This window comes from Sipha flava, unplaced genomic scaffold (assembly GCF_003268045.1).
Source record: "Sipha flava isolate LNK unplaced genomic scaffold, YSA_version1 126_pilon_pilon, whole genome shotgun sequence".
Lineage (NCBI taxonomy): Eukaryota > Metazoa > Arthropoda > Insecta > Hemiptera > Aphididae > Sipha > Sipha flava.
This window is the reverse complement of record NW_020271752.1, coordinates 787895-803063: the sequence shown is the minus strand read 5'-3', so window position 1 is coordinate 803063 and position 15169 is coordinate 787895. Positions and strand designations below refer to the sequence as shown.

Below are 15169 nucleotides of genomic sequence, written 5' to 3'. Positions count from 1 at the left end.
CCACATTAATACATATTGTGGACACCTTTTTCTGGTAGTTTTTTGATGTTTTAAGAATGTTTTCAGATCTCACATTTACTATAATGTCAGTGGTGATATCGTTTTTTCTATTTTTTTTCAGTTTATTATCAATCATTATTTTTTTCTTATCCCATTTCTTATGTTTTCCACTTCAATAAATGTACAAATGCTAAACATGTATTAATGTAAATGTGAGTACCGATATTTTATTTCTAATTTTACAAATGGCGGGAAACTAATTGGTACCATACATCGTCCTATGCAGGTATTCACAGGTCTATGGTAATACCGGACTGTCGTAAACGCCAATTGACTTGTGCATACGAGTATAGACACAAAAAAAAAAAAAAAAAACACATATAAAAATTAAGGCAACACTTAAAGAAAAGTTAACAAGCTTCCTATCGTGGCCGAGTCACACGACCACTATAGAAGAACTCCTTTATTGGTTTTTGTCTTCTCTCTTATATATATTTAGCTTAACCTAATTACACATATTGCTTACACGCTAATTTGTAAATTTGCAATGCCCTTATATTTTATATTATAAGTTAGTTATAAAACGTATTTTATTCTAAGTAGTATAAATCGAATTTGTAGCTGATATAGCTTTGTTTTAGAGTAATAGAAAAAAAAAAACAAACGATTTCAAAATTCGTACTCTAATTATAAGCAACAGATAATACTTACCATACAAATCGTATTTTATCAATAACTTGTAACAATACATTAAACAGTTTTTACAACTATGGAATTTAACTTATATTCTCAGAGTCATATTCGATATCATCTTCGTCATTTTCCAGCTCCCAATTCATTATTTCACACTTATTTTCAATCGACATTTTTAAAAAGTCCCAGTTATTTGAAAAATATATTAATTCTTCATTAATTTGATTATAAATTTCATCTTCAGTTTTATAATTGATAAATTTCAATATCTTTTTTAATAAAGTTTTAAAAACTTGATGTGTTCATTTTTTCTTATGAGCTTAGAATTGCATAAGTAACAAAAGGCCCATTTATGTCAACAATTCACTATTATTAGAAAATCTTGATGTTTTTCTTTCAGTTACTATATCCATTACATAGTTATGTACCGGGTTATGGAACAAAAAAGCTGTACATTTTTGTTCCTACATCTATAATGGGATTATCATCTAAATTTTCACTAGGCATTTTCTTTTTTTTTCTGAAACGTATTTCAATTTTTCAATAGTTCTTAAATTTATTATTTTCTTCATCGTCCATAATTTGATCTATTTTATTATTTGCCCAATCAATTACTTACTCATTCATTACTCTTTTTTTTCCATTCCACATCTCATTGTTTCTAATTTTTTTAATGCTGTCTTTACTAACTATTAACATTTGAGTAAGTCTATGCCGCTAATTTGAGGATAATTTTAACAGTGGACCAGTTATACTAAACATTTTTAAAAAAATATGAGCTGTCAAGATGTTATCATATTTTAACAGCGAACTTATCAAATTTTATGCCTTTACTTATCCATCGTAGTTGAATTTTTGGTTATTAATTGTTTTAGAAAATGCTACAATGAGGCATGGATACATTGAATCTGTTGGATTTCTATATTTACCAAAAATGTGTTTAAAAGCGGTTTGTTCTTACATCAAGTTTCATCAATTAATTGTAATTGTTTTTGATTTTTTTCTTAATAGTATTAAATTCAATATATGACTGTGACATCATAATTGTACTTCAATAGTAGATTTTGTTAAAAATTCTGTCATCCTTTATACTACCCTTGTCAATTAACAGCTCAAAATTTCAGTTGAATTTCCAATTCAATTTTTTACATTATTTTAATATTTTTGAAGAGTTTTCAAAATAAGTTCTGTTATTCCTTTTGTATTTGAATCATAGCATGGTTTTATAGCTACTAACTTTTCATTTATACTATTGTAATAACCCAAAAATACAAAAAATAATATAAGAGAAGATAATGGGTGAGATGTAAGGATGAGGGAGATAGTATATATATATATGTGAATGGCGGTGAGGTATTAATGGGTTGATACCTTCCTCCTTGTTTAAGGGAGGGCTCTCTGGGTTGAGTGTTCGAGAGCCGATCAGCATAATTATGCAGTTTGCCAAGCTAAATAAAGTAGCATTTATTATTTAGCCGTAGACCTTCTGATGTCGATGCGAGGTTGAAAAAGTAAGGACAAATACAGAATTTAATTGCACTAGGACCGGATACTCTTCAACACTCGTACGAAGAACACAAGTCGAACGGATAAAAATAATTTAATATTTTTTTATTTAAATTAAACTTAAATAAGTCAAAATAAATCGCATGTATAAGCTCGTCGTTGATCTTATGATCAGTGCGCATGCAATGACGACCTAAGATCAAGAACTTTCTGGGAAAGGGTGGTGTGAGTCCTTGTTATATAGGCACATGCGGCGGCATAGACCTTGGGCCTGTCCTTTGAATGTAGGGATGTCAATAGTATTTATTGTTCGACCCGTGTCGTTTACGCGGGTATCGAAGATACCGTTATTTATTTATTTGAAAAAGTTTAAAAATAACGTACATATAAATAGTATACATAATAAAATATTTGTGCTGTCTTTTACAGTCGAATGATGCACATCATTACACTATCATGCAAAATATACCTTATTACAATAGAATATTGGTAAATTACAGTTGCCTTGGATTGTATATCTTTAAGAATAGAAAACATTTTTCATTCCTTAATTTCTGTTCTAGTTAGATATTAAAGAAGTTATTGTTATAATAGAATGTAAATTATTTTTTCATAAAAACGATTATACAAAAAGTAATATTAATACAACAATGTAATTTTAAAATAGATACTAATACATTATAACACCAGTCTTGTAAAGTATTTATATGGTATTCTAAATACAATTTTTTATGTATTTTTTAAGTATTTTGAATACTTTTTAATTGTATTTTTACTAAAATTTAAATACTTATATTAAAATACCATGAAGTCCGTTTTATTAATTTTAATTTATTATTTTTCAAAAAAAAAAATTGACATCAATAAAAATAATATTGTTTTTGTTGAAAACTAATATTATGCTTTTGTATAGTAAAAGTAGATATTAACAAAGATACTACACTAAATACCACATTAAATTTTATATAGTTTCTGTATTGGAAATTTTTAAGAAAACTGAAAATCTAATAATTTTAAAATAGTTCCATATTAGTAGTAAGTTAATACCACTTTTTATTTTATTTTTTCATTAAAATTTAATCAATATTAGTTGAAATATATTTGAATACAGAATGAAATATGTGAACATGTATTTATCTCTAAATAGTCAAACATGTTATAGTAATTGTTAAAACCTATGGAAAGTAGTAACATAATAGGTACTTATAGGTACTGGTGTACGATGTACATAATCACAGTGCTCTAAGTGGGGGGGGATACGGAGGTATGGCATCCTTCCACTTTTGTGTATTTATAGTTTTTATCCCTCTGTTTTGTCTAGAATAACGAATTTTTCCTAAAAATTGTATTTTAAAATGATATACTTAATATCGTTTTTATATTTATATATAAGAAATTATTTTTTTTCGGTAAAAATAATTATTTTTAACATTCAGGCCCGGGCGCCCGGCTTATCGTGTTGTTTAGTATAAGCCGTTTTGCAACCCGTATTATACCCGTGTTTATAACCACGGACTAAGATAATATACCTTACGTGAACTATAAAAAATAAAAAAAAATAAAATATTTAAGGTACACAAAGTGTGAAGAATGTTAAGATGATATCAGGAAATCTGAATTGTAAGGCATCTCTCCACTTGAGGAATTTCGACTATTAGATATATATTATATAGCACAAAATTAAAAAAAATACTTGTATTAATATTCAAATACTTAATGAGTATTCGTAAAATACATTTTTATAATAGTAATTTAAAAGTATTTTTAATACTTTTTTATTCGAATACTAGTATTAGTATCTTAATACTTTTTCAAAAGTATTTTTTACAAGACTGTATAACACACGTTTCAAATTATAGTAGACTATATACAGAGTGAAGACTACAAAAGTACCTATACATTATTGATAATCTACAGCAATTGAATTAATCGTATAATGATGCATTATACAGAAATAATAATGATACAAAATAGTCGTGTAAACAATTTTCATATAATACTATTTGCTGTTTGCTATAGTTGCATCAATGTGAAAATAGAGTATGAATAAAATTTACTATATAGATAGCGATCCACATTCATGTGCACAAAGTACTTATGTAGTGTCTTTGATGTAGCATACATAATAGTAATTGTCCCAAAATACCTATGTTCAATGTGCAATTTTAATTATTAGTTATGAATAATAATTTATTATACTACAGCCTACAGATGTTCAAATTAGAAATTTTATTTCAGAGAGTTCATAAATATTAATATATATTTTTTAGTATAAATAATTTAAAAACTATCGATGATTTTTTTTCTCATCCAAATAATAAACAAGTATTTATAAAACCCTACTTAGAAGTGATAACTATTTATAATCTGATTTCGTTGATAAATATATTTATATATATATATTTTTTGATAATCCAGAAAAGCAATAACAACGATGGTTTATAACTGTATGAAGTGCCTACATATTATTTAAATTTTGTTGTTGAATATAGAATGATATAATAGAATATTTTTTTGGTATTTAGTTATAACATATAAAAATTTTAATTTATTATATTTTGTTAACAATAGTTAACAAGAAAAATGAAAGAATTTATTTTAATTATCGTAAATAACTTTTAGTTTAATTTCTTTTTGAACTATTTAATTAGATTTAAAATTAAAACTGTCCATACAACTAACAGTATTGATTCACATTGTAAAATTACTGAATATCTACATAACATTATTTATTATTTGACCTAATATTGGCATACAAATAACCGAAAACCTAATGCCACAGTAAATTGCCACTAAGTTGATAATTAATAATATTTGTTTCTTTAGTAGTTGTTAATTTTTTTTTGACACACACATTTAATGAAATACAAAATAAGAATAATATAATAAAAATAAATATAATAATAATAATAATAATACCAAGGTTAACAATTGATTACAAATATTATATATAAAATTATAAATTAGTTAAATTAATTTAAAACAAAATTATACAATGATAAACTTTAATCATTTTTCATAATATCACAAAATAAATGCTTCAACTAGTACAATAGCTTATAGTGTTTCATCTGTTGATTTATTATCAATCAGAGTGATGTTTTCAAATTCATCCAATAATTCTTTGATAGGTTCATTAATAATTTCTGAATCTATATATGTTAGGTTCTGAAAATATTATAAGTTGTTTATATATATAAACTATTTATTTATTTATATAAGTAATTGAAACATTATTAAAAACTAAATGGTGAAAAATACAATATCTTTTGGGTTATTGTAGCTTTTTTTTTTAGTGGTAACAGCCTTTAAGACAAGCCCTCCAAGTATATTTTCCTCTATCTGTCTCTATCTTCTGCAGTTTCTCTACATTGTATTCCAGCTTCTATACTTCCTAGATCTTTAGTAATATAATCCTCTAATCTTAAGTGAAATTTACTTATGTCTACGTAATTACTATGTTAGAAGAAATTATTAAAGAAGTCTTAAAAAATATAATACTATAGCATTACAATTCAACTAATTTGAAGATTACTAAAAAATTACTTGAATTATAATTATATGTATTATATATTCATGGCATTACCTCTTTTTGAAGTGATGTTGTAGTTACCCCAATGAATGCAGCAATACTAGCTGGTTCATAAACTTTATGCAAACATCTTTGTACATATGGTACAACATCTGTGGAGAAACAGATGCAAAGTCGACCAAATATTTTTTTGTCACCCTAAAAAAGAAAAATTAATTAAAACTAGTTTAGTCTATTGAAGTTGTCTTATATAATAAAAGTAATACTATAATGTTAATACTTGGAAATACATTTTAATATTGAGCACTCAAAACATAATATGTTGTTTTAAATTAAACATTTTATAAACTGATTAATAATTTAACATTTTAATTATAGGAAAACTTTCTTTAGACACTCTTGGAAGACCAGCTTACTAGAGAATCTTAAGTGGGGATTGAAAATAAAAATTAATTGAAATTGTTTACATATTTTTTAATATTTTTATTATTGAACATATAATCAATTTATATACAAATTATTATTCATTTTTCTATTTTGTTATTGATAAAAGTATCTATTTTGTTAATATAACTCAATATTTTTTCAGCAAGTAAAACATTTAACACGATACATAAACTGATATGAGTAAAATTTATATTTTTATTAATACACATTTTTTTATTACACACAGTAGATTATGATACATTAAAGTAATTATTACTAATTAAAGTAATTATTACTAAAATGTATTATAATCTGCTGAACAAAAGAGTGTCTTATCTGATAAGATAGAGAAGAACCAAGTGTATTTACAGGTAGTTTTTACATTGACTAGTAAAGAAAATATCAAGGGACCATTAAAAAACAGCGTTTTATGTGGCAAAGTACATAAGCTGGAGTGTCTTAAGCAAGTTTTACTGTAAATCATATTACCATCATACAAAAATTGTTATAATAGTAATATATAAATATGTAACATATATTTACTTCATCATAGGCTTTAAAATTTTCTTGATAATACATAGAAAATAAAGAGCAGGAAGCATTGTGTAATGTGGTATGTAAACATTTAGTGATTTCATCAGCAGCTGCATATGGAGCATATTCTCCAAGGTCGTTAAGAGCACTCATTACACCATTACAAAATTTTGCCAAAGGATAATACTCAAATACAGGTGATGGTATATCGTCTACCTAATAAAATTCAGATTAAAATATTATTCTAAAGTTTGTCTTGAAATAATTGTCTTACTTCATCATGAGTTTGGTTCATTCTAACATTTTTAATATTTGTTTTTAAAAATGTCTGTAAATCAGTTTGCCAAGTAATTTCTGTCATCTTTAATAAGTCAGAAAATCTTTTGACAGTAATATTGACAAATACTGGTGCTATGAGACCTCTGAAATCAGCTCCAATATGACCCAATGATTGACCAAAATACATGCATTGAGTGAAAATTGTTTCTAATGATGATGGGCGGCAATATGGAAGATCGTTTTTTAAAATATTAATAAACTGACATACCTGAAATTCATAATAGACATATTTGTAATTAAATAAAAATTAATTGGAGATGTTATATTATCAATACCTTTTGATTAGCCCATGAATAATAAAATTGTAGTTTTGCTGATCGAATTTCAGAAGTGTAATCTTCAGAACAAAAAATTAGGTTGTATTGTGTTGCTATATTTGAAAAACAAGATCGTGATACCTCAATAGTTTTTAAGAGGTGTTGACTGTCTATAAACCATATATCATACAAAATACAATAGTTCTTATTCATCATTGATAGAAAAATATTATTAAAACCTTAAAAGAAATATTATAACTTACTGCTTTCATTAGGAATATTTTCTAACTTAGAATTAAACCATGAATTTCTAGTTTGCAAAAATTTGACAGCTAGTTGCTCTTCATTTATTTGATTTAAAGTTCTTAATAGTCTTATAATTCGCATACATTGTGGTAATTCCAAATCTGTTCTTAATTCTTGACAAAGAGAAGACATCAACGTCAAACGATACTTATTTACTTCATCATGTAACAACTAAGATAAAAAATAATAATTATAAAGTATGAAATTTATATTGGTTATTGTTGGTATAGTAGCAGTACCTTCACAGCTGGTATATTATTAGGTAAATATTTAGCATGATCGGCCAATTTTAGTGCATCTTCATAAAGTTTATTTTGTATACATGACAGCATTAGCTGCGGAAGTTCAAGAGCATGATGCATAATACGGGAGTTCCAAACCATAGCTAATGTATTACGATGGCGTTTTTCTTTAACATCTGCCCATTGCTGTAACATTTCTTGACATTCGGTTTTGAGTTTTAATAAATAACTATCTAGTACAATAGTTTTTTGCTGCGTATCATCAAATTTGTTATAAATTAATTCATAACATTGTGAAGTTTTAACAAACGTTTTGTAGTTATTTAATGCCAAGTCTTTAATCATTTTTAAAATTATAGTATTTTTATCTCTTAATGACCCATGTTCTTTACCTGAAACAAAAAAAAAAACTTAGTTATATACAAGATAATGATAAACATAATTAATGAACACAAACTTAATTCTTCAGCAGTACACATTCCAAGATGATCCATATAGTTTTTAATATTTGGGTCATTTATTAAATCATCTGAAAAATAAAATAAATTACAAAAATATGGATTGTTATTAAGTATACTATGTATAAGGATAATAACCAAATATAAGTATTATCATCAATAAACAAAAAATAAATTATGTAATTTAACTAAACAATTATTGGACAGAAAAGTATATATTATTTAATTTGAAAATGAAAAAATGCAATATGATATTGATAAAAAAGAGAAAATTAATATTATAAGCTGCACATAAAGATAAGTCGACTGTATTTATAGATTTAAGGAATAACAGATGATAGAAAATTGAAGATATCATCAATATATATTCTATCAGACAAAAAGTACTGCATACTGCATAATATTACATTAGCGGCTAGTAACTAGCCAATTATGTCAGGAAAAGGACTAATACTGATAATATTATCAACACATTAGCCCGAAAACATTAAACCATTTTGAATCATAAAATCCGGTGTAATTAGCTACTTAATAGTGATTCCGATGTATCATTAACGTAGAACGTAATTTAGATAATAATAGAGTATTATTGACCGGGATTCTAGTATATGGCCTCCCGATTACCTGGTATTCCGTCTGGAAACAGCAAATTTGTTAGTTGTTCGTCCATAACGCAAGTTCTTCGATTCAGACCAGATTGTACGAGGGAAGTGGAACAACGATGGCGTGAAACGTTTCAACTGTCGATAGAAGCAAAGAAATTTTCGTCAAATACCAACGATTGTGGCGCCAATAGTCCGTAAAAATAATTACAAACGTCGGATAGCGGGCCAACAACGCATAGGCGTGTTGCTACTTATTGCTATTCGACGAAACGGTTATCACGATTTGATTGCCGTACGCACGTTATCATGGTTACGTAGGTTACCGCGGTTCATAGACGCCTCCGCTGCGCCAAGCGCGCGTGACAACCGGGCGCGGGTAACTGCCAGAGATTCGACTGTTACGACCACGTTCAGTTTTCGTCTGAACGGGTCGCGTGGTAGTGGACGTTCCAATTCGTTAAATACGCGTTTTGTCGTTCGGTTTCGCAGTCGCCCGGTAACTATTCTCGCTTATGATGGGACTTTTGACGATATTTTTTTCCTTGACATGTGAAACGGATAGAATCTATTAAACGCTCGTGATACAACGTTTTAGCTATCGGACCGAGTGGACTTTTTTTTTTCCAATTTTGTTTACGATTTTGAAAGTATTTGTGTTGATTTGTTGAAAAAAAAGAACGAAATAATTTTAAACGTCAACGATCATTTCATGATGAATTTGAAAATCGGTTTTCGAATGCTTTTGGTTACCGGTAAGAAGGGTTTTCTTTATTGTACTTTGATACTTCTACAAATAGAATGTCAATTTTATTACTATACATTATTATTACCTAAATTATTTTTATTAGTGTACGTTCATATATTTATAATAGTATATTAAATCTATAATAAGAATATTGACCGTTATCCATGAGCAGATTCAGGTTAGATATTTGGTGGAAAAAACTGTGTTACAAAATTAACAGAATTATTAATTTTTTTGCTTATTAAAATTTGAAAAACATTTAATATTTTCTTCTTGTCACTTAATATGTGTACACTTAAATAAAATACATTTCTCTGCGCTTGTTGCAAAATTAATTTCAAAAATAGTGAGCTAACCAAGTATGCTGTGCACTCAGCCCCCACTCCTTCTAAAGCTCTAAACTTGGGACGTAATTTAGAATTATCGATGCAAGGTTTTTAAGCATATTACGTACAATGTATGTTTATTAGATAATTAGCAATAATTACTTTATATATTATAGAACAGGGTTGGCATGTCTATAATACATTTGTCTGAACTTTTACTTAGATGACATGTCGATCAAGTCTTAAAGTCTAGTTCATCAAATTTTTTGTAAATATGAAAATAAATGAAATGAAATGTATACCTATATCTAATAATAATATTTAATGTATCTTAATAATTATGTATAAATTACTACTTATCTCGGTATTTATAAAATATTTATACATTTTTAATTTTTAATAATTTGAAAGATTTTATATTTTTGTTTTTTCATTGTATAAGATGAATCATAATTAAATACTACATTAAAAACAAATTCCATTTAAATATTCATATTAGATCATGAGTTATAGGGATTGACTTCTCAATTAACATTCTGTAAAATCGAATGTATAATAATATGTGTATAATATATAAATGTTAGCTGCGGATAAGACCGATTCTACCATGTATTAGCGGCTTGCCTCTTTAAGAATATTTTCGTGCGATTGTCACGTCAGCAAAGAATGGTATAAAAGTTCAAGGGGTGGCTGGTTCTGAAAATAAAACTTATTATACATTCGCTACATCTATCGCATTCTAATTATGCAACTGAAAATAAATGGGAAATTAATTAATTGAGCAATTATGCATTGGACAAGTAAGACTATTAGAAGATGAGTGCGAAGAATTGTTTTTAGTCTCATTAAAGTTATGTTAATACCATAATAAGCAATTATTTCATATGTCTACAAAATATCAAAATGTATTCAAATATATATATGTTCGATGCAAGGAAAATTGTATTATTATTTAAAAATAAATGCAATATTTATTAAACGTTAGCTTTAGGGGTTTGCATTGCTTGAATCATTTGAACGACTGAGGCTGTAAATGTTGTTAAATACTTTGATAATGTCTGAAGGCTGGCGTAAAATTTAAACAAGGAATATTGCAACTTGTGTTACAGTAAACAGGGATTCGTTGTTTCCAGGGATAGGCGATTTCGGTAAATAAAGTAACCCAGAAGGTATTGGAGTTTTGGTTTTTTGAGCCATAGCAGGAGCGGAGTAGTTAATTTGAGATTGGAATTGAGATACTCGTAGATTCAATGAGTGACAGGTAAATTTAAAATGTATTATCACTGAATTACGGAAATATAATTGGGTGTTATTCAACCCTTATGAGTGGGTTTCTATATAATAGTTTTAGGTGGCGTATATATGTTTGTTTGTTACATAAATATGATATTATTTATAAAAATGATTTTAATCGAACCTAAAATATTCAATACATAGAATAATATTATATTGTTTTAATTGTAGAATGAATATATGTCTAATTTATCTACTCGTATAATGTAGAGCTTATATGTTATTGACTATTTAACCCAATAAATGTTTAAAACAAATTATGATAATAAATAAAAAAAAAAACACACTAATTTATAGTTTAATGTAGAAATATCATCATTATGTGACTATTCATTGGGTGGCACTAATTTACGTAAGTTAAATTTATATACTTAAATTATAAGTGTTCTCATGTAATGATAAACATTGTATAAAAATAATATACGAGACACACATTACATATTATACGTACACATTAGTGTGTAAATTATTAAAAAAAAATGTATTAAAACTCTGAAGAAACCTTTATAAATGTTTTTACAAAATTACACTTGAAGATTATTTATAAAGTTACACCTCTTATATATGGTATAATTAAATTCGTTATACATCTTAAAATTTAAGCTGTCAAGTGAAAGTTATTGAAAATAAGAATTGAGTTTTAAATACCTAGGGTTATTATTCTTATAAATGTTGTTGTAAAGTCATATAAACTATATGATATAGGATATTTTTAGGATTTCATATAATAAATAAAATGAAAAAAATTGAACTTTTATTATTTAGGTAATATGTCTTACGCGGAGATAATATCTTTGACTTAAACATTTTTACTTTGTTTTAAGTTTTCCACTTATCTCATATGCCTTTGTAGTTATAAATAATTTTATATTTCTTAACAGCTTTTAAGACTTGAAACTTGCGTATTGTCTAGTTATATATTTACCTGTATATGTTTAAACTTTTATACATTGAAACCTGTCTATTCTGTATTTATATATTTAATTAACTATTTCTTATGACTGATGTGGTAATTTTAATGATTATTTAGTGGTGATGTTGCGTATGTTATGATTTACGATGCCTATAAAAATATATGACGTTTCTAAATATCGTAGAAATTATTTATTTATAAAAAATAATAATGAGATTGGTGGTAGGTGGATTTTAAATATAAATATGTGGACATTTTGTATAATTTGTACTGTACATTTTTACACAATTTCTCTAATAATTTAAATGCTAATAATTAATATACAGCATTTCTTTACTGTGAGTATTAATATGAATTAAATATATTAAACTGCAAGATTTGAAAGTTATACTGTTTAAAAATAAGTATGTATACAGTTTTAATATTTGCATAGAACAAAATAAAATTATTTAAAAAACTCCTCTTAAAAATATTTTCGTAGTAAAATAATGGTTTCAAATGTTAATTGGATATATATGTGGCATCCACTCCCTATAATCGTAGTTTATAAGAAATGGATATCCATTTCATGAACTAAGATCATATCGTGTACTCGTATGTCGTTTTTAGGTTCATGTAATGGAAATTTATTTTATCAATTTCGTATTCTTTTGTCCAATCAGTATTTTACATTTTACGTATTTTTTTAGGTCTTACATTAAATGAAATTTTATTATAATGTCAATGAAATTATATAGTTGATACTTCAAACTTATATCATATTAATGGGTATATCAGCTGTATGTTGTAATAACAAATAATTGTAATAACTGTTGCGTATATTTGAAAGCAAATGGGCTATTGAAATGGCAAGTAAATTACTAGATTTATTTTTTACATTTGGAGCTCTAAAAATACTTCAAAATGGTATTGGACGTGAATTTGTAAATTCTGTTAATCGTGAATTTAAGGATATGAGTGATATGTTTCAGTTTTAAAATTGGTGATTATGTTTTGATAGCTATATCTAAAATAGACTGAGGATCATCTGATTCTGTAACTATCTATAAAAATTAATATATGCTTTACCAATTGGCACTATTTATGGGTTATAATATGATAGTAAAGTTTTGTATAATGCTTGCAATATCTATTTTTTTAAAACAATGAGGTTTATTATGGCAGAGTTATAATTTTACGCGAAACAATTGCTTAAATTTTGAGAGGACAAGAATTTCTTAGTTGTGTGTGTAAAGGACAATGTGTAACTAATAGATAAACTTGCTTTAAAGCTTCTGTTTAGCTTCTGCAATAGTTGTTGTCATAATATATCAAATTATAATAATAAATAATGGAAATAATAGCTAATCATAATAATTCAAAGTATTTGTAATACCATTTTTTTTTTTAAATATAGAAATGTAATTACATAATATTATATTTTGATTATATTTAAATTTTACAAAAATGTATCCATTCAGTGTAAAAATTATAAAAAAATACATAAAGTGTAAAATATGGGTTTCCATTTCACGAAATTGACAAAATAAATGTCCATTACATGAGCATAAAAATGACATACACGATATGATCTAAGTTTATGAAATAGATATCCATTTCATGAAAACTAAAATTACAGTAAGTGAATGCAACATATATAAACTAACTAAAATAATTAGCAATGTATCATAGATATGTGATGATGGTATGTTAAACGTTTCATAAGTTATTTCACACAAATTTTCATATTGACTCCAAGCTACCAGAAAAATGATGTAGGTTTTGAATACATACTCGTATTTAATTTGATGAAGATATAACTAAATTAATTATTAAAACGAAATTTGTTCTTAAAATAGAATTCAGTGATATGATGGTTTAAATTGCCTATTACATTTGTAATTTTAAAATAATAATAATAATATTCTAATTTTATCTTATGATTACTTAAGTGGTAAGGGTAACTATTTTGGAAGTTTTGATTAGCTTTTTTTGATGTGATGTGAACATTTTAAACATGATATGAATTTATCATAACTTAATTTTAGTTGTAGGTATAAATCAATTTTATTTATTGAAAATGCATTACTATCGATAAAGAGTATTATTTTCATAAAAAATGTATAAATGTTTATACTGATGAATTTGAAAATTGTTAACTGTAAAAATAAATAAATGAACATTGCATATTATTATATAATCGTTGCTTAGATAAAGTTTAGAACATCTAGCCATTTATGATAGTTTACCCTTCCGGCTGATCGCGTGACAACAATCGGTTGCTTATTTATTTTTTTCAACTAAAAATTTTAAACTCGCACAAAATTAACTAGAAATTTTCTTATGATAATCTAATAATGCTTTTAGTAAAATGAAAATGTTTTATTATGAATTATTTAATTATTTTTTACTGTAAACATTAAAAAGTTCTTCAAACAGCATTTTATACCATGTTATACTATTAGTTAATATGGTCAAAAATGTATATCTATATTCTAACTATCTATTTCAATAGTTGTGAAATTAGTTATAGATAAATAGCAATATACTTCTTTAGGAATTTGAAAGTTTCCATATTAACCCTTAACATTTTAAAATAAAATAAATTTATACAATTAGGTAAGTAATTTATTGTAAATGAATAATATTATATATAATAATATAATTATATTTCATATAATGTAAATCTTTAGTTTCTAAGTATTTAAAGATGTATTTTTTTACATATAGTTAATATAAATATTTTCTTTTAATAAATCCATTAATATAAAAAAACGAATGTAAAATCATATTTATTTTAATTTTAAATAATTTATAAATTAAAAATATATACTGGAAAATGTAATAATTATGTAATTATAAGTTCAATTTATTGGAAAACGGTTATATAATGAACACGAAGTTTTTTTTTAAAATAAATTGATGGTTAATTGTGAATGAAGTGTTAGAAAAGTTCTATGTAATACTCGTATGTATGTATGTATGTATGTATGTATGTATGTATGTATGTATGTA

General features: G+C 25.7%; 2 protein-coding genes across 2 annotated transcripts in view; one reads left to right on the top strand and one right to left on the bottom strand.

Moving 5' to 3' along the window:
* Positions 1-5205: 5205 nt before the first annotated feature.
* On the bottom strand, positions 5206-9185 carry LOC112694245 (conserved oligomeric Golgi complex subunit 8). The gene is made up of 9 exons (XM_025569648.1): positions 8918-9185; positions 8293-8364; positions 7833-8227; positions 7551-7764; positions 7306-7457; positions 6966-7238; positions 6701-6907; positions 5786-5929; positions 5206-5367 (listed from the first exon to the last, which is right to left on the bottom strand). The coding sequence occupies exons 1-9, from the start codon at positions 8961-8963 to the stop codon at positions 5257-5259; spliced, it is 1614 nt and encodes a 537-aa protein (XP_025425433.1). The 5' UTR covers positions 8964-9185; the 3' UTR covers positions 5206-5256.
* Positions 9186-9296: 111 nt separating this feature from the next.
* LOC112694246 (neural cell adhesion molecule 1-like) overlaps positions 9297-15169 on the top strand; it is a 173560-nt gene continuing 167687 nt past the window's right edge. The window contains exon 1 of the mRNA XM_025569649.1: positions 9297-9650. Coding sequence (XP_025425434.1) covers positions 9608-9650 — 43 coding nt within the window. The 5' untranslated portion in view covers positions 9297-9607. The remainder of the gene's footprint in view (positions 9651-15169) is intronic.

Bases quoted from the DNA above. Each gene is read 5' to 3' on its own strand.
- LOC112694245 (XM_025569648.1), bottom strand. From the start codon at position 8,963: ATGGACGAACAACTAACAAATTTGCTGTTTCCAGACGGAATACCAG. The intron at 7,458-7,550 runs GTAAGTTATAAT...TATGGTTTATAG, and splicing joins AAATATTCCTAATGAAAGCA to ACAGTCAACACCTCTTAAAA. The intron at 7,239-7,305 runs GTATTGATAATA...TATGAATTTCAG, and splicing joins ATTCATGGGCTAATCAAAAG to GTATGTCAGTTTATTAATAT.